Below are 24115 nucleotides of genomic sequence, written 5' to 3' on the forward strand. Positions count from 1 at the left end.
TGAAGGGAATCATTTGACTACACTGCTGACATTGTCTTTTTCCTGGCTTATCTCCTTCTATATGATGCTTATTCCTAGGCTCCCCTATGGTAATTTGGTTGAGTCAAAGAAGACGTCCCATGTGGTAACCATGAGAGGATCTGAAGGGTAAATGAGCTAGCAATCAGGCATGTAGTAGACAAAAAAGAAGAGGAAGAACTAGTAAGACAGGGAGAAAAAGAAGGAATGAAGGATGAAGAGATTGAAGGCTAGCATAGGTAAGAGGTACTACACTTTAAGTGAAGTTTCTCTGATTAATTTTGGTAAAATGGAAAATAAATCACACTAGTGATTTAGCTTCATTTAAAGTTTTAAAAATGAGCTTCCCAGAGTTTAGTCCAGAATTGTTTGTCTCTAGCCACTTTCTCTTGTTAATCTTACTGATTTCTCTGGCTCTAAATACCACCTACATGCTAATGACTTCTATTTTTATATATAATTAGTACATACACACACCCACACAACACATATCCCCTATAACCATACCCTTCACCTTTTTTTTTCATTGTACTTGTCACTGCATTTTATTTATTGTTTTTAACAAGGCTGCTGTCTATGCTTCCAATCAGACAGCATATTAACCAGAGCAGGAGCCCTATTTGTTGTTTTACCAAATACATACCTATTTTTTTCCCAAAGCAGCTCCTCATAGACAAAGGACATGATTCAAAAACATTTATTGAATGAATAAGTTGAACTTCTAAATTCAATTAGAGTAACTCATATTAGTTTCGTAGAAAAGATACTTCCTAAAATCTCCCATTAGCAATGCCATCTTGCTGTATTAATAATTCTGAAGCATAGCAGCTTATCTATTTTTTTCCCATCACTCTCCATTCTTACCTGTGATGAAGGATTTTCTCCATAAAAATAAAACTACATTAGTGCTCCAAGTCTAACTAATGATGTGAAAGAAAACTGCATTTGCCTTATAGGTGATCCATTTGTGAGCATTAAAATTTACCATAGTCATCAGCAGATGGTTCTGGAATAATTTTCCATAAAGCAGCAAAATTGAGAGGAGCTTATCAAGGATTTGGGGAGAAGAGAGGAAATGAAAGCAAAAAAAAAGTAGAAAACCATCTCATTGTTAGTGTGTTAGGATTGGAGATGATACAGACAAAAATCATGTTCAGCATCATTCTTTGACCTATGGATATATTTCTAATAAACCATTCACAAATTAGAATATTTTTGAAATATATAGATTCACACTTCCCAAATGGCTTTCAACAGACAAAAAGACCTTCTGGTTCTCTGTTAATTAGAATTATTCCTAAACTATCACTTTGCTAAGATCATGCAGATACTTCAGTGTATCAGCAACCATAATTTAAATTTCTAATCAATCTAGTCAGATTAGAATAAATCATCACAAAGAATGGGATAAACATATAATGTATTGTCAAAGGAGACTAGGGAGCAAGAACTGAGTAATAGGTAGTTCAGAATCTACAATTAAACAATGCACTGAGAAAAAGTTGTATGTTTCACATCCTGTTGAATCTTTACTACTGATGTCACAGAAACTTCAGCCAAGGTAGAAGTGAAAGAAAAAATCTTCTACCTGACTGTACCATATTTTAAACTAAAAACAGCTACTATAGAAAATCAATGTCATGGCATTGCTAATTAAAATAAAAAAGAATCCTCATCTGTATTTTTCCCATCCTTTCTCAGCCAGCTAAACTTTGGCCAAAGCAGCAAACACACTGGTGGTCACTAGACTATTACTAATATCAGTGACTTTCACTCATTAACATATTGTTTGAGTTTCTTAGTGCAATAAATATGATTTGTGATCATTATTTCTAGTTTTATTTCTCTGGGTTATAACCTGGAAAATCGGGAATGAACTATAGCAAGAATTCTACAGCTAAGCTTAAGGGGATGTAAAGAACAGGGTTTTTTTTTCCCTAAGCTTCTACTACATTCTCAAGAATAGGTGAAAAAAAATAATCAACACACTAATAAATGAGCTAATGAGCTAAAGAAAGACTGCTCTGAAGAAGTAAAAATGGCCAACAGACACATGGATATATGCTCAATATCTCTTTCCATAAAGGAAATGCAAATCAAAACAACATTGAGATTCCACTTCACTCTGGTTAGAATGGTCATTATCAGGAAAACATACAATAGCAGATGGTGGAGGGGATACAGCCAAAAGGGAACCCTAGTACACTGCTGATGGGAATGTAAACTTGTTCAACCATTCTAGAAAGTACTATGGAGTTTCCTAAAAATATATCAATACCTTTTGATCTAGCAATTCCACTCCTAGGGATTTATCTAAAAGATTACAAAGACACAGTAAAGCTACCAGCACAACCATGTTCATTATAGTACTATTCACCAGAGCCAGCCGCAATGTCCCTAATTGGATCAAGAAAACATGGCATATATACAATGGAATTTTACTCATGATATTGTACAATTCATAAAGAAATGGAAAGACCTGGAAAAAATTAAGTCAGGCCCAGACAAAGGATTCATGTTTTCCCTTATATAAGGGAAAACATGAATCCTTTGTCTGGGCCTGACTTAATTTTTTCCTTATATAAGGGAAAACATGAATCCTTTGTCTGGGCCTGTTTAGCTTATAATTTATAAATAAATACATTGGATGGCATGCAAGTATTAACTTAAATATGATATTAATTTAAATATGGTAGATTCAAAGGAAAATTCAGATAGTATAATTTCTTATGAAGGCAAAATCAATGTTAACAAAATAAACACCAGGAAGCAAGTACTTGAGTGGGGTTGGGTGAGGTCAAAAAGAAAGGGGTAAAGGATGCATAAAGAGAACAGAGAGAGAATTCAGTCAAGAATTCAAGGTATAGCCTACACAAAATTGAGAAGAATAAGAGAATGGGTGAGTAGGGGAGGGACTGATGAGATAGTTAAAAGGGGTGACATTGGACAAGATGCATTGTTCTAATTCCTCAAGTTCTTGAAGTTCTTTTTTTTTTTTAGAAGAAATCAGTTTATTATAATTAACTCAAAATAACATCAGAACAATGAAGGCCACACAAACACCTGTGAGCCCCAACTCTATACCTTCTCAGTGAACCTGTATTAAGAGTTACAATACCCTCTGCCATGGCCACTCTTGAGGCAACTATGCAATTAACAACAAGAAGTTAACTTATAGTTTTACACTCTATGGTGTCACTACCAATTACATTTCCATGTTAAATTTTAACTTGGTCATCAGAGATGATTTTCCATTTCTTCAACTTGAACTTCACGGTTAAACTAGTCCATTTGCAATTCTGCACTGCTTCAGCACCTCATTGAAGCCCTCACAGAGCTTAAAATCACCCTCGTTCTGGGCACACTCCAAAAACTGCTTTATTTCATAGGAGCATGGGCCACTTAGCTGCTGCTGCTGCGCCATCTGAGTTCCCTGGGGCTCCTGATAAGTGATGTCCGGCCTGGCAGGCTCAGCATTACCAGCTCCACCGAAGCCTCCAGTGATGGCATGGCCCAGTGTGTGCCCAACGGCAGAGCCCACAGCTACACCAGCGGCTGAGGACGCCATCTGGGCCATCAGCCCAGGCTGCCGGGGAGTAGCTGCAGGAGAGGCCACAGCAGATGCTGGGGCTGCCATTGGAGGCTGGGCTGCAGGAGCTGGCCTGGGTGCAGCTCTCATCTGAGGGGCATGGCTCTGCGTCACAAGGTCAACAGACCTCGAGAACCCGGGCCCGGCTCCAAACCCCGGGAGGGTCTCACCTGGCCGGTGGGGCCACGCGGGAGGTGCGGCTCCGGCTTCCATGAGGCATCTTGGACTCCGACGAGGAACCACGTCCAGAAACGACGAAACCTACCATTCTTGAAGTTCTTATATTACTCTGTACCATGTCTAATTATGTTCTGTTGTGGTAAATTGTATCTCCTATGATTTGTACATTTTATTTTATTTTTTTAATTTAATTTTATTTGTGAACATACTGTACAGAGGGGTTACAATTACATGGGCAGGATAATGCATACATTTCTTACCAAGCATTGCAGCCTCTTCCTTTGTTTACCCTTCACATCCCTTCCCAGCCACCCCCCCATCCCCCCCAAAGTTATAAAGTTCGTTTTCGACATGACAACTTGTACTTCTCATAGTTGCAACGGGTCCACCTGTATCCTTAAACGACTTGTTTTTCCCCATCTCCTCCACAAATTATACCGACATCAAATATAGTGAAAGCAGGGGTTATACTGTGGGGGAGGGACATACAAAGCTACAAAGAAATAATCTTATAAATGAGTTAGAACAAATGCATGAAAGAAAAAAAACATTAAAATACATATCTTAGGGTTCATTTTCCTAACATCACATTATCTGACCTTTTCTGCTTGACTCATACATTTACTAGATATTGCAAATAAGGGAAACCATGGGACCTATGTTTCTTTGGGCTTGGCTTACTTCACTTAATATAATTTTTTCCAAGCCTTTCCATTTCCTAACAAATGGGGCAATGTCATTCTTTCTGATGGAGGCATAGAATTCCATTGTGTATATATACCACATTTTCTTGATCCATTCATCTACTGAGGGGCATCTGGGTTGGTTCCATATCTTAGCTATGGTAAATAATGCTGCAATAAACATAGTTGTGCTGGTAGCTTTAGTGTGGTCTTGTTTATAAACATTTGGGTAAATGCCCAAAAGTGGGATTGCTGGGTCATAGGGGAGCTCTATGTGAAGTCTTTTGAGGAACCTCCATACTGCTTTCCAAAGTGGTTGAACAAGTTTACACTCCCACCAACAATGAAGTAAGGTTCCCTTCTGTCCACATCCCTTCAGCATCTGTTGTTGTTAGAGTTCTTGCTTATAGCCATTCTAACTGGGGTGAGGTGGTATCTCAATGTTGTTTTGATTTGCATTTCTTTTATGGCTAGGGATGTTGAACATTTCTTCATGTGTCTATTGGCCATCCTTCTTTCTTCTTCAGAGAAGTTTCTCTTTAAGTCGATTTGTACATTTTAATAACAAACTTTGCTTGGGAGTCCCTTATTGTCCTACACTATTCCAACTATAACTATACTATGTTGCATTTCTACCAACTGCCATAGAATTTCATGGGTGTAAAACACTAGTGTCCATACTAAATTCCCACGAAGAATATCAACTGAGGCTTCACAATTGAATATGGAAAAGGCTTGGAGCTCAGATTTCTCAAAGAATATTTTGTTTTAATATTTTCTTTTCTAAGTATCTTGTCATTTAGAAGCAATTATAAGGCCCTGCTTTTCTATACAAAGCTCATTTCCAACTTTCTGCCTTATACAAGTCAAAGCCTTATCTTGTGTTACCTGGAAAGCTTGAAACAATAGAATACCTCCTGAAGACTCTATCAGACTCTACCCAGCCACAGCAGCATCCGTTAGTAAGAGGATAGCTCTGGCTTTAATTTTATTTTTCTTGTATCTAGTAATATCTATCTTATGACAAATAATTTAATTATTTTTATCTGTAATTCCTATGCAATAATAGGGGGTGGGCAATTCTTCTCTCAGCCCATATACTCTCAGGACTACCTCTGTGATGTCTTCATCATACTTTCTCCCCTTCCTGCTCCCATTTCTGGATCTGTTCAAACCAGCTTGCTCCTATGCCACTTCATGTCCAGAAGCTTTATTAGCTTATACCAATCACTTGTATATTTTCATAGATTTTCTAATGTTCTTCAAAGCCAGAGGTAACAGTTTCCTTGTGGTATACATTGTCATCTTCATCTTATTGGTTCCAACCATCTTCCTCTTTTCTTCTTCCCAACTAGACTTCTTATGCTCTCATTTTTCCCACAAGCCTCATGGTCTAGGTCATCTTGATGAGTGTGCAGGAAGATTGATTCTCTGATTGAGCACAAGGAGAGTGGCTCATGCCTATTAATGGTAGCTTCTCAGTAGGCTGGGATTTAAGAATCAACATGAGGCTAATGCTAGCCCAGGCAGAAAGATTTTGAGCTTCACAATGCCTGTAAAAATCCAGAAGTGGAAGCCTGGATCATGTGTTAAAGCATTGGCTGGGTGCAGAAGGAGGGAGATCTGGAGTTCAAGCCCAAATACAGGCACAAAAGGATGCATACACAAAATTGTATTCCAATCCCATGGAAATGTTGCATAAACATAATTCTCTCTATATCTTTAGACTTTTATAAATCATTAAGAAGGGGATAGAGGCAAGATAAAAATTTGTCATGTACATTTTCATTGAGAATGCAATTAATCCCTAAATATCACATAAAATAAATATCAGCAACCTAAAGTAATTTGGACATCCATATACACACACACACATGTATATAAATAAACTATATAATGTGGCTATTTATTCAACAAATATTTACTAAGCACTTAATAGGCAATGTGCTAGCTTCAAGGGATAATTAAAAGCAAAATGACTTAATTACTTCTCTTTCCTGCTAAACTGAAAATCTTAGAAGGGCAGAAGCTATGGTTTGTTTATTCAAGGTCAGCCCCAAATGCTTAGCATACGCTGCTATTTAACAATATTTATTGAATGAAAACTGGAATATTCTGTTACTACATGTGTGAATTATACAACGAAGATAAAAACCTGGAAGGGTCTTGGTGGCAGGTAGTTCAGTGGTAGAGTACATACTTGGTATGCATGAGGCCCTGGGTTCAACACTCATTTCAAAAACGAAAAGATAACAAAAAAATACTCTCCAGGGAAAATGATAGGAAACATTTCCTTGCTCTTGAAGCTCCAAAAATAATAAGATTCAGCTCATTTGTGAAGACTGTTCCTAAGAGTCAGATTTTAATAACTATTCATTTTACTCCCTTCTTTTCACTCTCTGTTTCCTTGCCTGTTTATTGTAGACTGGCTGCCTTTCTCAAATACTCCCTTGCCAATGTAAACCAGTACATTCGCTACTCAATCATCACTTATGGGATCCAAATTTGCTTTTTTCTCCCAGCAGCTCTTTAAAACTATTACAAGATCTTTCTTCATCAATGAAAAGAAAACTTTACAGATCTTGTGCTTTACTCAATGTAGGTAAAAGGTAGTCATGTAAGTCATTCAAATCACAAAGCATAGTCTTACGCCTTAGAAAATAAAACTGCACTGAACAGTATAAAATGTCTCCTGTAACATTACTCCAAGTTCTGTCCTCTCCTCCTCTGCTGAGGTAGGTATCAGTGGGAATTACTCTTGGGAATAGGGTTAGCCTTCTGCCCATTAACAAACTGCCATTTTGTAAAATAGCATGCACAATAAGTTACCAATTTTTAAGTGTAGGATTGATGAGTTTTGAAAAATTAATGGAGTTATTTGAAAATCATCACAATGATAATGTACAACATTTCTATCCTCTCCAATGTCCTCATTCTCCTTTGTAAACAATATCCTTTATCCCTGACAACCCTGGATATACTTCCTATTCCTACACTTGAGACTTCAGGACTTCAAATAACTAGAATTATGTAGCATGAAGTCTCTTATATATTTTTTTCTTGTATGTGGCAGAACACTTTCACTTCTAAAATATGCATCCAATATGCATCTCCTCTCTTTCATAACTATTTATTCACTTATTTGCTCATTATTCACATAGCAAATTTTTGTTAAATAACTACATATTCCATTTACTCAAATAGGCATTGAACTAGATATGAAACCTACATTCAGAACAGAGGGTTGATTATTAAATAGAAATTAAAATGAAAGTACTAAAAGCCTGATGCTAAGATTTGCTCATGAGCAGAAACAGAACACATTTTTCACATTCCATCTCCTTCCCCAGGGTTCTGGGTGAGGGCACAAGTGAGAAACAAGAAAGAATTGCTGAAGAAACTCCTGCCAGTGATGTGATAGATCTAAACCACATATATGCATATGTACCTGCTGTGTAAAACGTTCTACGGCTCTTCAATGCCTTCTGGTTAAACTACTTAAAATGACAGATCTCTCACTCCATCTCTTTTTCTCTCTCATGTTGTTTCAACAAAACTAAACTATTTGTATTCATCTACACTTGTCACACTTTTTATTGATAGTTCTGTGCTTTTGCTCATTCAGACCACGAAATGTCCTTCATCTTCTCTCTGCCTTAGTAATTCTTCAAACCAGCTGGGATTCTTAGATCTGCAAAGAAAGCCATTTCAAACCAGCCTGAGAAGAAAGAAAAATCTTATTATAAGGATACTGGGATATCTCACAAAATAGAAGGACGGGAAAGTGGCTGCCTGTCTATGATAGGGAACAGCATAATGCTGTCTTCGGTAGATGCTGGGAGAATGCATTCCCTGCAAGATTGTCTCTGCACCTCCTTGTACATGCCTGTGTAACTCACATAATTGTTTCTACTGGTTTTCTTCTATCAAATAGCAAAAATGAAAGGCAGTTGACAGTTCTCAAGCTTCACCCAGTCCTGTTAAGAATGGCATTCTACCATGTATAAGGAAATCGAAAGACTTAGAAAAAAATTAAGTGAAGTAAGCCAGACCCAAAGATACATAGTTTGCATGGTTTCCCTTATTTGTAGTAACTAGAGTGTGCCTATAAATCTACAAGTAAATACACTGGATGGTAAAAAAAAATGAAAAAGAAAAAATACACTGGAACATGATTAATTATACAGGTCTCTAGGCATTCACACAGAGTGAGGCCAAAGGATGATATTCTTAGGAGAGGATCACAAAGGCACAATGCCTAGGTGCATCTGATCATTTAAAATAATATGGAACTTAACTCTAGGAAACGGAAACAAGAAGGCTCTTTGTTGCTGTTTTTGTTTCCTTTTCCTTTTGTTGTGTTTGACTATCTGTTTTGGGGACAGTAAATGAGGGTACAGAAATGGTGGGACAAAGGGTGAATAAATGCAGCAGCAGTGACGCTTTACAACTTGTGAGTGGGAATGGGAGGGAAAACTGGGAGAGAGAGAGAGGGAAGGGGTGACACTGTTCAAAAAGAATAACTGTAACCCCTCAGTACATCACCTTTACAATAATAAAAAATAAGAAAAAGACATACACACACACGACAAATCACAGCATGCATTCATTAAATACTAATGGAAATGTGTCCCCAGAAAAAGTCCTAAAGAGGGACACTATCTCAGTGTATTTCAGGTACCCACTTATGGTCTGCCTAGAGATGCAGTATATTTGTGTACTGAGTTGCTATAGTCATGCAAGTGGAGAGGGAAGCAGGCAGAAAAGCATAAAATGAGGAAAGGGACAATTAAGCAGTGCATTGAATAAAGAACATTTCAGATTATCCTTTGCACCTGAGCTCAGGTGACCTCCTATTGGGGAAACACAGCAGATTCTCTTTGTTAGCTAGGTACCTCTATGCCTTTAACCTTTACAGTCCCATGTATATCTCCAACACCAGAATGAGCTCTAACTACAGGGTAACCTCCTATTGGGGAAACAGAGCAGATTCTCTTTGCTAGCTAGGTACCTCTATGCCTTTAACCTTTACAGTCCCATGAATATCTCGAACACCAGAATGAGCTCTAATTACAGAAAGCCATCATTTAAATTTTCCTTTGGAGCAAATAGGCATTTATCCTCTTACAGAGCTAAATCAAGAGATGATTCCAAATCTTAGTTTAATGTTTGCCAGAAATATTTGTTATAGATGAGATAATGTATGTAATTGATTTGATTATACATGAGATTTAGAATCCCTTAATTGGCATAATACTACAGAGAAAGGCATACAAACTAATTCCCACTAGGCTAAAATGGAATTTTGAGGCCAGCTCATTTGATACTCTATTGACCAGTGAGCTAAATGAAACTTTATTTCAATGATGGAAGCATCCTCTGCGCTCTCCAAAAGTGAATCAGATATTGTTTTCCCTGAAATTATCAAAAAATATATTAAACATGGGGTGGGGGAGGAACGTAAAACAGGATGAGGAGAAACTTGGTACAAATTAGCAAAAGAATGTTCCGTTCTCCCTCTGCTGGCTCCGAAGCGGTACTGCTTTGGAAAGATTTTCCCAAAACCCCAAGTAAAAATAAAAATAGAAATACTCTCATAAAACCCAGAAGTACTTAAATTATTCATAGTGTTCAACTAAATAAACTCAATCACAGCTGAAACATCCTTGCCAAACTCTACGTACCTTCTCCATGAGGAACTTAAGGAAAACAGTACAAGTAGAATCCCATAGCACAAGTAATTTTCCAAAGCCACAATTCAGAAGACATGATATCACATATTACATATATAATTTTTAATACATTTTATGCTTTTCCAAAAATACAATCCTTACAGATTGAGATACAGCCTGATAGAGTAGAGAAAACATAGAATTTTCTTTTTAGTTAAACAACCTGAGCATAGGTCTTAACTTTTCTTATTCTGTACTTGGTAGTTAATTTTTTCACAGTTTAGTTGTCACTTACACATATTGCTTTTGTAACATTGTCATCCCTGGAACTGAGTTTCATCCCTGGAACTGAGTTTCAAAATTCTTGAAATAAAGATGAGATGAAACAGAATTATTGGATACATTTCTAGTTCTAATATTTTATAATTATAAATGCTGTTGAAATACAAAATTTTAATGATTTATTTATACCATTTGGGTCATTCTTAAGCACAAGCAAAATGGTAAAAATCCATTCCTGTAATCATCGCTTCCTTCTTTAGTATGATGCCAAACACACTGTGGACCCGCAGATGAATCTTAATTGATACAATAATGGTTATGATGGCAATGAAGAGCTCTGGGACTTTAATTTGAGCCAAATTCTCTTCTGGATATGGCCAGTATTTTGAGTAGCAGCTGTGAGCAGATCTGTATTTCCTTCCCCACGCCACCCCCAGAACAGTCTGAAATCTTCAAATGAGGAAAATCAGATGCTAAAAATTCAGTTTCAATCTGTCTTACTGTCCAGTCACTAGTTAAGTTTTCCAGTTACATTTTTTTAATCAAGTGTGTGTGTGTGTGTGTGTGTGTGTGTGTGTGTGTGTGTGTGTAAAAGCATGCACATGCTGGTGGTAGACCCTAGGGCCTTGCTCATACTAGGCAATGCTCTAACTTAACTGACTATAAAAATTATTTTTAGAAAGAAAAGGACAAGATAGGAGATAAGGAAGTCAAAAGTTAACAGGATTACTAGCAACTCTGCTTTTCAGCTTACTATCATCTTTTAAGACTGAAATATAGAATCTCATGATTCAAATAGCATGTGTGAGCTGATCATTCAGTGTTTCTACATGTAATTTATGGTCCATAAATAATAGCAAGAATACTTACAGCTACCAGTCACTGAGCACTTACCTATGTGACAGGAACTATACCAAACCTTGTCTACACATGAGAAAGGGTGTTTACATCCATACACACATCCAAACACACACAGAAGCAAACAAGCACATTTACTCTCCATAACAATTCTATAAGGTAGATGCTTTATCATTTTACAAGTAAATACTTGAAGCTAAGAAAATATAGTAATTTCCCAAGGTTGTCCTACTAACTAATGGTCGAGCAGGGAATAAGGCAGACTGATTCTAAAGCCTATTTGAACTTTGTTTTGCATCACATGTTGGACACTGAAGCAAGATAGTATTAGAAAACCATTACTTAAGTACCTTTAAGAATTACTAAAATAAAAAAACAACAGTACAACTGTTAATTCCAAGTATGGTGAGCATGTTAAAGAGAGCAAATTATTCTTGGAAGGAGCATCAATTATTGCAACCACTGTTGCAATAACTGTCAGTATCTACTTAGTACTTTGCCTATTCTATTTCCCACTATGCATCAACAAAAGTATGAATGCATTGTGTACCAAAAAACAGAATGTCATCATAGTTATTATTTATAAGAGCTCCAAATTTAAACAACCCAATTACTTCAACAGTGAAATGTATAAAATAAGATTTTAGCAACTTTGTGTAATAGAAACGTAATTGGCAATATTAATAAATATTACTTAATACAACATGAATAAATTTCACAGACAATGTTGAGTACAAGAAGTCAAACAAAAGAGATTCTATAGAATAAAATTCCTTAGTTCAAAATTCAAATAAACTCAAAGCTAACCTATGGTGAAAGATAGTTATCTTGATACTTTCCTTTGGCATCAGGGGCCATGTGCATTATTGCACATAGAGGCTTCAAATAGATGAGTAATTTCTGGATCTGGGAAATATGAATATACAAATTCCCCAAGCTAGCTCAGTGTTGGTGGCTCACACCTGTAATCCTAGCTACTTAGGAGGCTGAGATCTGAAGTTTGAGATACAAAGCCAGCTGGGACAGTAAAGTCTGAGAGACTCTTATCCCTAATTAACTACCCAAAAGCTAGATATGGAGCTGTGTCACAAGTGGCAAAGTGCTAGCCTTGAGTAGAAAAGCTCAGAGACAGTGCCCAGGCCCTGGGTTCAAGCCTCCCACCCCCAACAACAACAAAATATTCACCAAATCAATAGACTCCTCTGTATTAAAATTCAATCCATAGTGTGCTAGTCCTTGAGCAAAAGAAGCTCAGGGAGAGTGCCCAGGTCCTGAGTTCAGCCCCAAAGACAGAGAGAGAGAGAGAGAGAGAGAGAGAGAACCACAGTTCATCTTTCCCAAATGACACTCTCCTATTAATTCTATTGCCCCATTTCTTGGTCTCTTAGTCATTTGTGCCAACATTCTGCTCTCAGATGAAATTAACTTGACTGATATAAGTGGAATCAGAAAAATAAATAAAATTCAATGAAAAGTTTATAAAAATAAAACAACTACTAAAACTTCATTCTCATTCATTTTTCTTACCCCCTTTGAATGCCATGATATCTCATCCCAATTCCAGATCTTTCCACATCTTTAAATGTCTTTAATGAGAAGCTAAGCCTTGTTCTCATGAAGAACAGCTCCACCAGTTGATATCTTAAATTTCAGTTCTCAGACCACAATGATTTATCTTTCCAATTTGATCACCAATTTCTCCTCACCCTCTATTTTGATTTTAAGACCATTATTTCCTCTCATTTTCATAGTCATCAGATTTGTGTTTGTTTTCAGAGATGTATCACTTTAGTCTAAGAATGCTATACAAACTAGTCACAGTATTTTCAGTCTCAAAATACAGTCATGTGATTTCAAAATCATGGCAATCTTTAAATCTGATACTAGACCATGCTATTTTATGAATTACTTAAGACTAGTATATATTTGTAAAACATATACATAAAGCATATTTGCAAATGTTTACACTTCTCTCACCAAGAGATGGAGAATATGTCCCTTTCCTTTGATTGTGGATCAAGTTGAATAGTTTTCACATAACCAGCAGAATGCAGCATAAAGCACATCACCTGCTTCGAAGGATTAGCTGACAAAAGGCAAAGAAACGTTAACCTTGCTTGACCTTGCTAGAACACAAGCAGTTGAAGCCCTGAGCCACTGCCACTTTGCAAAGAAAACCAGAACATATAGAGATTGGGCTGGAGGGTGGGGCAGGGGTAATGGAGGAGACACCAATCAAATCAGGCTTCAATTATTACTTTGATTGGTAGAGATTAATAAATACATTATAAGTTCTGTCATTTTGCCACAAGCAATTTGTAGCCCTGTACAAGTCTCCTTGATGCTAGTCTCTATCCTTCACTCACTACATGAGTCTGGCACAGTACTCTCTGAGCACTGCTGTAGTTGGTAGGCCGAGGTCACTGTAAAACTTTACATGTGTTTCCCTTTTCTCAAGGATTATAGTCATGTTTTGCCCAGTGTTGGAGGTCTGAATACTGTTATTTCAGTGTTCTATTTGTTTTGAGTGGGAGGGCTACTCTTTAGAAGTAGAAATCCAAATGTAGTGGTCAAATTAATAACAAATTTGAATTATGCTAATTTTAAAATCCATACCCAAAGGTCCAGAAAAAAAGGTTCCTTATATAAGATAGAGTACAGCTCTTTAAAAATCATTCCTATAACAGGTGTCTATCTAAACTTGAGTTCTCTTTAAATTTTTTATTAAGTAGTTGTACAAAGGTGTTTTCCTTTAACAAAGTAGTTTATGAATACAATGTATTTTGATAATGCCACCCCTTTCAACATTTTCACCCATCCCTCATCTTCCTAACCCTTCCTTCACTCTTAATTTTGTAGTATATACATATATACATATTGAATTCTTGTCTGCATTTCCCACTCTTTTCTTCATTTATCTACCTCTTTCTCCTTGTCCCCAACCTACCCCTTTCATGTATCCATTCCCTAGATTTTTATTTTGCTGAACTTTTGATTTTTGTTTTCTAAGGAATCACATTATTTGAGATCTCCCTTGACTATACCTTATTTCAGTTAATACATTTGTGCACACTTGTATTCCAACCAATGTATTTATTTGTAAGCCCATATGAGGGAAAACATGGATCCTTTGTCTCTCGGGCCTTACTTAAATTAACAAAATTTTTCCAGGTCTCAGTCCAGAACTGGACAATATCATTCTTTCTAATAGAGAGGTAAGATTACATTGTGTATATATACCACGTTTTCTTGATACATTCATCCATTCGAAGGCATCTGGGCTGATTCCATATCTTGGCTCTGGTGAGCAGTACTGCACAATGTACATGCCTATGCTGGTTGCTTTACTATATCTTGGTTTGTAATCTTTTGAATAAATGCCCAGGTACAGAATTGCTGGAACATAGGGTTTTCTTGATAACTGCAATTCTAACTGGGATGAGGTAGAATCTCAATGTTGTCTTGATTTGCATTTAATTTATGGCTAGAGAGGTTGAGCATTTCTTCATATATCTATTGGTCATTTTACCTCTTCTGAGAAGGCTCCCTTTAGCTCATTAGCTAAAAATTAGTTTCTTGGGTTGTTAGTTTATTCAGAGTTTAATATTTTAAATTCTCTGTACATTCTGTATATTTCATCTTTGGCAAAAAGTCTTCTCTCACTCTGTAGGTTTTCTTTCAGCTTGCTGGCTGTGGCCCTTGCTGTGCAGAACCTTTTCAGTTTGACACAGTCCCATTTGAGTTCTTGAACAGACTGCATACTGGCTTCTCTCATCTTTAGAGCTCTGAAAGAAGTCTTATCACACACCCAAGAGCATCTTATTACTAGAGCTGCAGAATATATTCTCTTTTCAGTTCATCTTCGTTCTGTGTTCATATGATTATCAGCCAGTCTCTTGTGACTACTGAATACTTTAAAGTTGGTAGTCCAAGCTGATAGGCTTTGAAGGTACAAAACACACATCATATTTCCAAACAGCCTTGCACAACCTAGGGAAGTACTTGACCATCTGAGTTAGGCACTCAGCCCTTTTCTTTTGTATTCTGCTTTTGAGATAGGTTTAGCTAACTCTGCCCAGGCTGGCCTCTAATTCACGGCCCTTCTGTCTCTGCATGTATCCCTATGCCTGGCAGATTTCCAAGACTTACTATGAAAAGAATGTAACATACTTGATGCTAAATTGAAGAGTGGAGAGAGCAGACATCCTTGTCTCATTCCTGACTTTAGAGGAAATGGCTTTAGCTTTTTGCCATTAAGTATGCTACCTGTAGGTTTGTCATACACAGTCTTTATTATATTGAGGAATGTTCCATGGATTCCTAGTTTCTCCAGAGCTTTCCTCATAAAGTGTGTTGGATTTTGTCAGATGTTTTTTCTGTGTCTACTGAGATGATCATGTGGCTTTTATCCTAGCTCTTGTTGATGTAATGAATTACATTGACTTGTGTATATTGAACCAGCTTTGCAACCCTGCAATGAGTCCTATTTGATCATAGCATATGATTTTTTTGATAAGGTGTTGAAGTCAATTGGCCAGAATTTTGTTGAGAAGTTTTGCACCGATTTTCATCAAAGAAGTGGACTTATAATTCTCTTTCTTTGATGAGTCCTTGTCTGGTTGGGGGATGAGAGTTATATTGGCTTCACAGAAAGAGTTCGGTAGTGAACTTTCATTTCAAATTTCATTTAAAAGTTGGAGGAGTATTGGTGAGATTTCTGCTTTGAAGGCCTTGTAGAATTCAGCTGTAAATTCATCTGGTCCTGGGCTTTTCTTGGATGGGAGGTCTCTTATTGCTGTTTCTATGTTGATGCTTCGTATAGGTCTGATTGTTTCTGTGGTAATGTTTCCATTCTCATCTCTGAGTTTATTTATTTGGGTATGTTCTTTTTTTGGTAAGATTTGCTAAAGGCCTGTCAATTTTGTTAATATTTTCAAAGAACTAACTCCGTGTTGTTGATTCTTTCTATGATTTGGGGGAACTCTAATTCATTTAATTCTGATTTAATTTTAATTATTTGTTTCCATCTACTGGATTGGTGTTTGGCTTGTTGCTCTTTTTCAAGGAGATTCAGGTGCATCATTAAATTGTTGGTTTGAGATCTCTCCAATTTGTTGATGTAGGAACTCAGAGTGAAAAATTTTCCTCTGAGTACTGCCTTTGCTGTGTCCCAGAGGAGCTGGTAATTTGTATGTTCATTTTTGTTAAATATCATGAACATTTGAATCTCCTTTCTAATCTCTTCAATGATCCACTGGTAGTTCAACAGTGTGTTGTTCAGTCTCCATATGCTACAAGATTTTCTTTGGTGGCTTTTGGTGTTGAATTCTAATTTTCTTCCCTTGTGGTCTGAGAGAATGCAGGGAATAATTTCAATGTTTCTGAATATGGGCAGATTTGTTTTGTGGCCTGAAATGTGGTCTATTTTGGAGAGTGTCATGTATTCTGATGCTGCTGGGTAAAATATTCTGTAGATGTCTGTTAAGTCTAGTTGGCCTATGCAGTTATTTAGATCTAAGGTTTCTCTGTTGAGTTTTTGCCAGGTTGGTCTATCTAGTGGGGAGAGTGGTGTGTTAAAGTCACCAGCAATCACTGTCTTTGGATCTATGTGAGATTTGAGGGAAAGTAGTATTTCTTGGATAAATTTGGGTGCTCCGGTATTTGGTGAATAGATATTTAGAATTGTTATATCCTCCTGTAGGAGAGATGTCTTGTTTAGTTTGTAATGTCCTTCTTTATCTCTTCTCACTAATTTTAATTTGAAGTCTATTTTTTCTGATATTAAGATTGCAACTCCCACCTGTTTATGGAGGCCATTGGCTTGGTAGATTTTGTTCCAGCCTTCTACTTTCAGAATATGTTTTTGTGGGCAAGGTCTCTTGAAGACAACAAATAGAAGGATCTTGTTTTTTGATCCAACTAGACAACCTATGTCACTTAATTGGATAGTTAATTCCATTAATATTAAGAGTTAGGATTCAGGGGTGTTTGGTAGCTCCTGCCATGTTATCTACCTTCTTAGGGGCCTGCCTACTGGGTTCTTACTATGATTATCTGATTCTCTGTTTGGAGGATGTTTCTCTGCCTTTATTGTGCTCTTGTTGGTTTTCTATGTGTTTGACCTCTTTAAGTATCTTTTGCAATGCTGGTTTGGTGGAGATACATTATTTCAATTTTTCTTTGCTGTGGAAGGTTTTTATTTGTCCCTCTGTTATGAAGGAGAGTTTAACTGGGTACACTATTCTCAACTGATAGTTTGTCTTCAGGATATGGCATAAATCATCCCAGGCTCTTCTTGCTTCATGGTCTTTGCTGAGAAATCTGTAGGTACTTTAACTGGTTTTTCCTTCATAGGTGATCTTCTCTTCTTGGCAGATTTAAGGGTCCTTTCCTTTGTATCTATTGATCCTGTGTGAGTTACAAAGTGACGGTGGGATGTCATGTTCTGGATTGGTCTTTTTGTGGTTCTAAAAACTTCTTGTATCTGAATGGGCCCATCTCTTTGGCTAGCCTCATCATGCTCATACATCGCCCTATCACATTCACACAGAGCCCTTTGCAGGCTTTCAATCTTTTCATTCAGCATGTTTACTAGTAATGTTTGTAGAGCATTTCGAGAACTCTGCTCTGAATTATTCATTAACTTTTTATCATGAGTGGGAGTTGAGATTCCTTGGCTGGCTGTTTTCTCTAGCTTGTAGTCACTGGAAGGAGCTTTTCCCTGAGAGGCTAGTTCCTGATATCCTCTTTTGACCCAGCATGGAGCCACTCTCAGGATTTAAGCTGTAACAAGTTTTGAATTGTTTGTAACCTCCTGCAGCCAGGAGAGCAGTCCTTCCTGCAGAGGGGTGGACTGCTTCTGGTTCTGTTTACCCAGTGAAGAAAGTTGCTTTGCCCTGGTGGGGCTTCCCCCAACCTAGGAAGGGCAACTTTCCCCTGGATGAAGCTGAGACTCACTGCTCAGGTTCTTTTGCCCTTTTGAAAAATGGCTCCGCAGTGTCTGCTTCTCAGGCCCGAGTTATCTGCTAGCTGCTCTGCCTGGTCTTTGCCAGTATCAAAGATGGCATCCTTCTCAGCTGGTGGGGGAATGGCTATTTTCCAAATACTGTTCTGTGAGAAGGAGTGGGAATGTCTTGTGGTTTACTTACACCTTTCCCTAGGTTTTCAGGCCATCCACAATCTGCATCTGTCTGTGGTCAGCAGGATGAAGATCTGTCAGTGAGTGGAAGCCACTCACTACACCTCTGGCACCATTGTCCCAGGCTTGGCTCTGTAGACTGCTATGGTAGCAGGAGCAGCCACTATCTCTGCCACCTCTAGGGTCACCGGTGTGTGCATGAAGCTGTCTACTTCACCAGGCTGCCTAAATTTTTCCTCTCTGGCCAAACTCTCTATACTATGATGGGTCAGTTGGTGTGACTCTCTTGCCTTCAATTCTTCACTGGAACACTAAAACTGGTTTCTTTGAAAAAGCTCAGTTAGCCCTGAGCTGCTCCTCCACCATCTTCCTCCAGATCCTTTCCAAGAGCAGGTTTACTGGCAACCATTCTGACCTGGTAGATTGGCTTGGGAGATGGAATGGGAGCCCAGATATTTGCATTCATCTTCAGACCTGTTCTTTGTCATCTTATTCTATATATTCCTTCTTCATACCATGCTATCCTCAGAAGAATTATTACTTAGACTATCATTTCCCCAAGTCTTTATCTTCTGGCTTACGTTCCTTTCATTTTCTGGCCCTTCTTTCTTCCAACTGCCAACTGCACACCTTCACTTGGATGCCTCAAACATAGGACATGTAACACTTTATTCTACCTAATCTATTAGGTCCTTTGCCCCCAAAGTTACCAAAGCTAGAACTCTATCATCCTGTCCTCATATTTCTACTAAATCTTCTTGCTTCATGCCTTTTTGATTCCTTTAGAGTTTTTCAGTCTTGTTAGTACTAAAATACCGAGCCACAGCACTCTTGTTGTAAGGAGTTGTAGGATGGTTAGCAGTTTCCATGTCACCTTAACCTCCTTGATAACAGTAGCACACTCAAGTTGGAACAACCTGAAGGGAGACTGGGAGAAAATGACACACCTTTCACCTTCTCTGGCCCTATGGAACAACTGCCTTAATTTAGGCCTTCATTATCAGTCATCACAGTAGGAAATGACAATCCATCCATGCCTGTTCAACACTACACCTCACCCTTTTTTCCATATTTCTTTCACTTGAATACCTTTCACCAGAATAAAGGCAAATGTCTTCCATCTGGCATGAAAAGGGCATTAACTATTTTCTGTTTGCCTCTCCATCTTTCTACTACAATCATACTGAATTCCTTTGCAGTTTAGTTACGGAAGGATGAAATTTATAAAACATGTTAACTGTATACAGTAAGTAAGCTAAGTATCTTATGAAACAAATGCAAAGCGCCTCGGCTGTTTTAAATTTAGAATCTGAGTAACCATGTACTTTGTGAAACATAGGCAGAATTGTGTTAAATATACATAGTAAGTTGGTAAACTATAAGTCATGCCAAAACTAAAATAAATAGAAAACATGATGGAACAGAGGGTCTCTTACAGTCAAAATGGAATGGAAAAAACTAAGTTACACATAATCATGCATCTCTAGTCTGACAATTATGTCACCCTTCCACAAGCTACCCATTGATGACAACTAAAATAGTCGCATATGCTAAGAAATGCAGTAATTGTCATCTGCCTGTCTTGTAAGTTCTATTGCGCCCAAGCATACTTCACTGCATCTATTCAATACAGAAAGCACATTCTAAGGCTCCAAAGCATTTTCCACCTGTGGGCTTGCTTGGTGACAACTCTCCTCTGGTCAATGGGTATATCATTAATGGAGAAAGCTAATGTGGTAGATAGGACATGATTAACCAGTGACTCCAGTAGGCTTCCTATTCTATGTGTGTCAATTTCCTGCAATTCTTTCCTTTTGCTTTTCACTGGATACTTAAATGGATTGAATACACCAAACTGTTCAATAATCTTAATCTGCTCTGTAAAGCTTCAGGGTATCTTGCCTTGTAAGTTTACTTAGGAGGCAACATTTTATCAAGTTAGCTACTTACAAGAAAGTTCAATTCAAACTTTACACTCCCCACCACAATGACCCTGCCAGATTATCTCTACTTTTATCATGTTCCTACCCCTAAGCATTTTTGTTTGGGTTTTTTTTTAACTGTATTTTTTTTGTCTTTTCTTTTTTGGTACTGGGGATCTAACCCAGGACGTTGCGCTTGCTAGGCAAGCGCTTTGCCACTGAGCTACATCCCAGCCCCCCTAAGCATTTTTATGGCACTTAGATGCCACACTAGCCTGTGATGCTCCTTAAAAGTAAAAGTGAATTCTATGCATTTTATCACATTTATTTAGCAGAGTAACAGCTACAAAGTAACCAGCAAAAAAACCTTAAAAGGCAATCTGCAGATAAAGGTAAGGGTTTAAGCATTTGAATACGGAATGTCTCTGTGGGGCTCCTTTGATGAAGTTGATATTCCCCAGTTTGTGGGAGGTGCCAAAAACTTTGGGAGGTGGAGCCTACGTGGAGGAAGTGGGTCACTGGCTTTAGTTTTTAGGGTCTATACTTTTCCCTGCCCCTGACTATATCCAGCCCTTGCCACATGCTCCTGCCCTCCATGATGTTCTCCCTCATCACCAGCCCCAAAGCAAAGCCAGCAACTATGTGGCACTGTAGACATGGTTACTCTTCCCAAATAACTATGTTTCCAGCAAAGGCCATTTTGCCTAAAGTTAGCCAGGTGAGGCTGTACCTGGAATGTGGGCTGGGGGCAGACGAGGTGGGGCTATCTGAATTGTCAGTGTTCACTGTAAGGTCCGCTCCTGGATGGCTAGCAGACTCCACCCTCCCCACAGCAAAGTCTCCACCCAGTACCTGCATTACCTAGGCAACTGGGACACCTGGAAGAGGTCACATCTGCATCCGCTGAGGTCACATCTGAATTTGCTGTGGCCACACCTTTCTTTGCCCAAACCCTAGATAAGGCCTAGCCCAGGCCCAGACGCTCTCTCTCTGCTCTTTTCTACTCTTAGCTCTTTCCTTCTCTTTCCCAGTGCCCTTCTCTTTCTTCTTCTTCTAGCTCTCTCTTTCCCACCTTTCCCAGATGCTCTCTCTTCTAGCTCTTTTCTCTCTCTCTTTCCCAGCTCTCTCTTCTTTCCCAGCTCTCTTTCTCAGGCCTTTCCCCACCCCATGGAGGATCAAGATGGCCTGGTGCCAGCCGGAACGATGAATAAACTTACCCCTTACCTTGTTACCACGTGTGTGGTGGTGTTCTTCCTCACTTATCTCTTTGTAAAAAACTAACATTCACAAGGAATTTTTTAAAATAACAGTACAAAAGCGGCAGTACAGTTGTATTATGATTTTGCACAACAAGAAAGGAATTGCCCACATGCTCAAGAAGTTGATGTCAGCCCACCTGACCTTCTGTATATCTGAGGTTTTTTTAATAATAATAATTTTATTGTAAGGGTGATGTACAGAGAGGGATTACAGTTACTACACTTCTTGTCAGACACCGTTGTCCCTGTAAGGCCCACCCCAGGCCATGCAGGCCCTGTGCAGATGCCTCCCTACCTCTTGGCTAAGTTTCCACCCAGTATCTGCTTTACTTAAGTAACTGCCACACCTGGAAGCAGTCACCTACCCCTCCTACTAGGTTACATCCTGGGCAGCCCCCAATCACGCCTCCCATCTGACCATAGGAGGGACTTAGACCAAGGTCACAGCCAGATCCAGTGTGACCATACCTTTCCACCACCTGGCCACACCTCTTCACTTCTCTGGCCTGGATAAGTCCTGACCTGGGGGTGGGTCATCCCTTCAGCCAAGTGGTCTCCACATGAAAGGCAGGGCCAGCAATGTGGCAATGGTAAAATAAACTTCTCTTCCTGCCTAATACTGGGTGGTCAGTGGTATTCTCTTTACCAGCTACCTAATTAAACCTACCTATTTAATTTACCTTACAGTCCCCTCCTTCCATTTTCTCCCACTTACCCCCCCACATCCCCTCCCAAGTTGTAAAATTCATTTCCAACATAGTGTCTTTTGTGAGAATTGCTGTTGTATTGGTTCACCCTTTGTCCTTTGTCTCACCATTTTGTTATTCCTCTTCCCCTGTCTACAAGACATAGGGCTACTCCACTGATAGTGGGAATGTAAACTTGTTCAATTACTTTGGAAAGCAGTATGGAGTTCCTCAAAAGACTAAACATAGAGCTTTCCTAAGACCCAGCAGTCCCACTTCTAGGCATTTACACAAATGACTACAAACAAGGCCACACCAAAGCTACAATCAACAACTGTGTTTATCACATGTTAAAGAGGAAAGAAAGAACAAAAACAATTCCAACAATCCAATTTAGCTCCACTGGAGAGCTGAATTGGGATGCCCTGATGACCGAGATGAGCCAGGAGACAGGACTCAGGACACGATCATGGAGACACACATGGCATGGTATCCTGATGGCTAGGCTGATCTGGGCCTAAATAGGTTGGTGGAGGGAGCAGATCCTGAGGAAATTCCCAGTCTCTGGCACTGGACTGACAGATTCAGTAGTCTGTCAACCAAGTACACACCCAGGCCTCCAGGGGTCTGGACACACCCATTACCTGGGAGGCAGGTGATAGGCAGGAGGTTTTCTTCACCCAGCATGAAGACCCTACACTCCATGTGGCCAATATGGTGCCAGCCAGACCTGGCCTCCTTACTTCACAACCACCAAGGAATTACTCATGGTTTTTGTTTTTGCTCTTCTGCCACTCCCTAGTTCTAAGATTAATGTAACATAGTTTTGTCATATGGGAATTTGATCTCCAAGATACAGAAAAGCCACATTTTAAGAGGTACAATTTATTAGAAAGCCAGCAACTACAAGCAGACAAATGTCCTAGGAGAACTTGCTGCCTTGAACACTGTTAGAAAACTGAGCCATGAGGGTAGCAGAGTAAAGAAAGAGGAGAAAAACATCTCAACAAACCTATTCAGCTCTAATGGAGAGCTGAAGTGGGAAGCTATGGTAACCTGAGGAAAGTCAGGAGACAGGAGGCAAGTTGCAAAAGTCTCAGGGAACTTGAGATCTCAGAAATTAATGGCAAAGGTCTGGCAGCTCCAGTCACCTATCGGTGAAGTCTCTGCCCCTGCGTCTAAGGAATTCAGACATGCCCATCACCTGGGGGTGGAACTTCATCCTCCAAGAAGCCAAGATGGCATCATTTAGACCCAATTCGTTAATGCGCACTATGTTGCAAACATGGTGCCAGTTAGACCCAGTATCTTATTTCAGTTTCAAAATCCTGCCTGCTGAGAACCAGGTGAAAGTGCTAGATGGGGTTATAAACTTAATGATGACACAATACATAAAATTACTAGTAAGCACAGACATTTGGAATTCTTATTTGCCAAGGTACATTTTTCATTTGCAAATTAAAACAACAGTTTTTGTTTTCCCTTGAATTGACTTAAAATGATAAAAATGACTAAATCAGATGACTCTGCAGCCTGTAATCTTATCTACTCTGGAACCTGAGGTTTGAGGATGGAAGTGAAATGACCTTGGAGTCAAGAAAACCTATGGAGGCAAGGTCAAAGGTGATGAAACGCCTGTTTTATTGGTGGGCTGGTGACTGCTTTGTCCTGGGCTAAGGTCAGAATTAAGAGCAGCAGCAACCTCCAGTGGGAAAAGGTTTATAAAAGGCCAGAACCGCATGCACATTCACAAAAGCTCAAAAATCATTTGGGGCATGGATATTTTTAGTTGGAGACCAGGGATTCAGAACTGGAATGGGGGTCAACA

General features: G+C 38.8%; 1 protein-coding gene across 1 annotated transcript; it reads right to left on the reverse strand.

The window, feature by feature from the left end:
- Positions 1–3017: 3017 nt before the first annotated feature.
- Positions 3018–3869, reverse strand: LOC105988084 (coiled-coil-helix-coiled-coil-helix domain-containing protein 2). Its single transcript, XM_013019584.1, has 2 exons — positions 3778–3869; positions 3018–3710 (listed from the first exon to the last, which is right to left on the reverse strand). The coding sequence occupies exons 1-2, from the start codon at positions 3825–3827 to the stop codon at positions 3296–3298; spliced, it is 465 nt and encodes a 154-aa protein (XP_012875038.1). The 5' UTR covers positions 3828–3869; the 3' UTR covers positions 3018–3295.
- Between the last annotated feature and the right edge of the window lie 20246 nt (positions 3870–24115).

This window comes from Dipodomys ordii, unplaced genomic scaffold (assembly GCF_000151885.1).
Source record: "Dipodomys ordii isolate 6190 unplaced genomic scaffold, Dord_2.0 Scaffold46, whole genome shotgun sequence".
In the NCBI taxonomy this organism is placed as follows: domain Eukaryota; kingdom Metazoa; phylum Chordata; class Mammalia; order Rodentia; family Heteromyidae; genus Dipodomys; species Dipodomys ordii.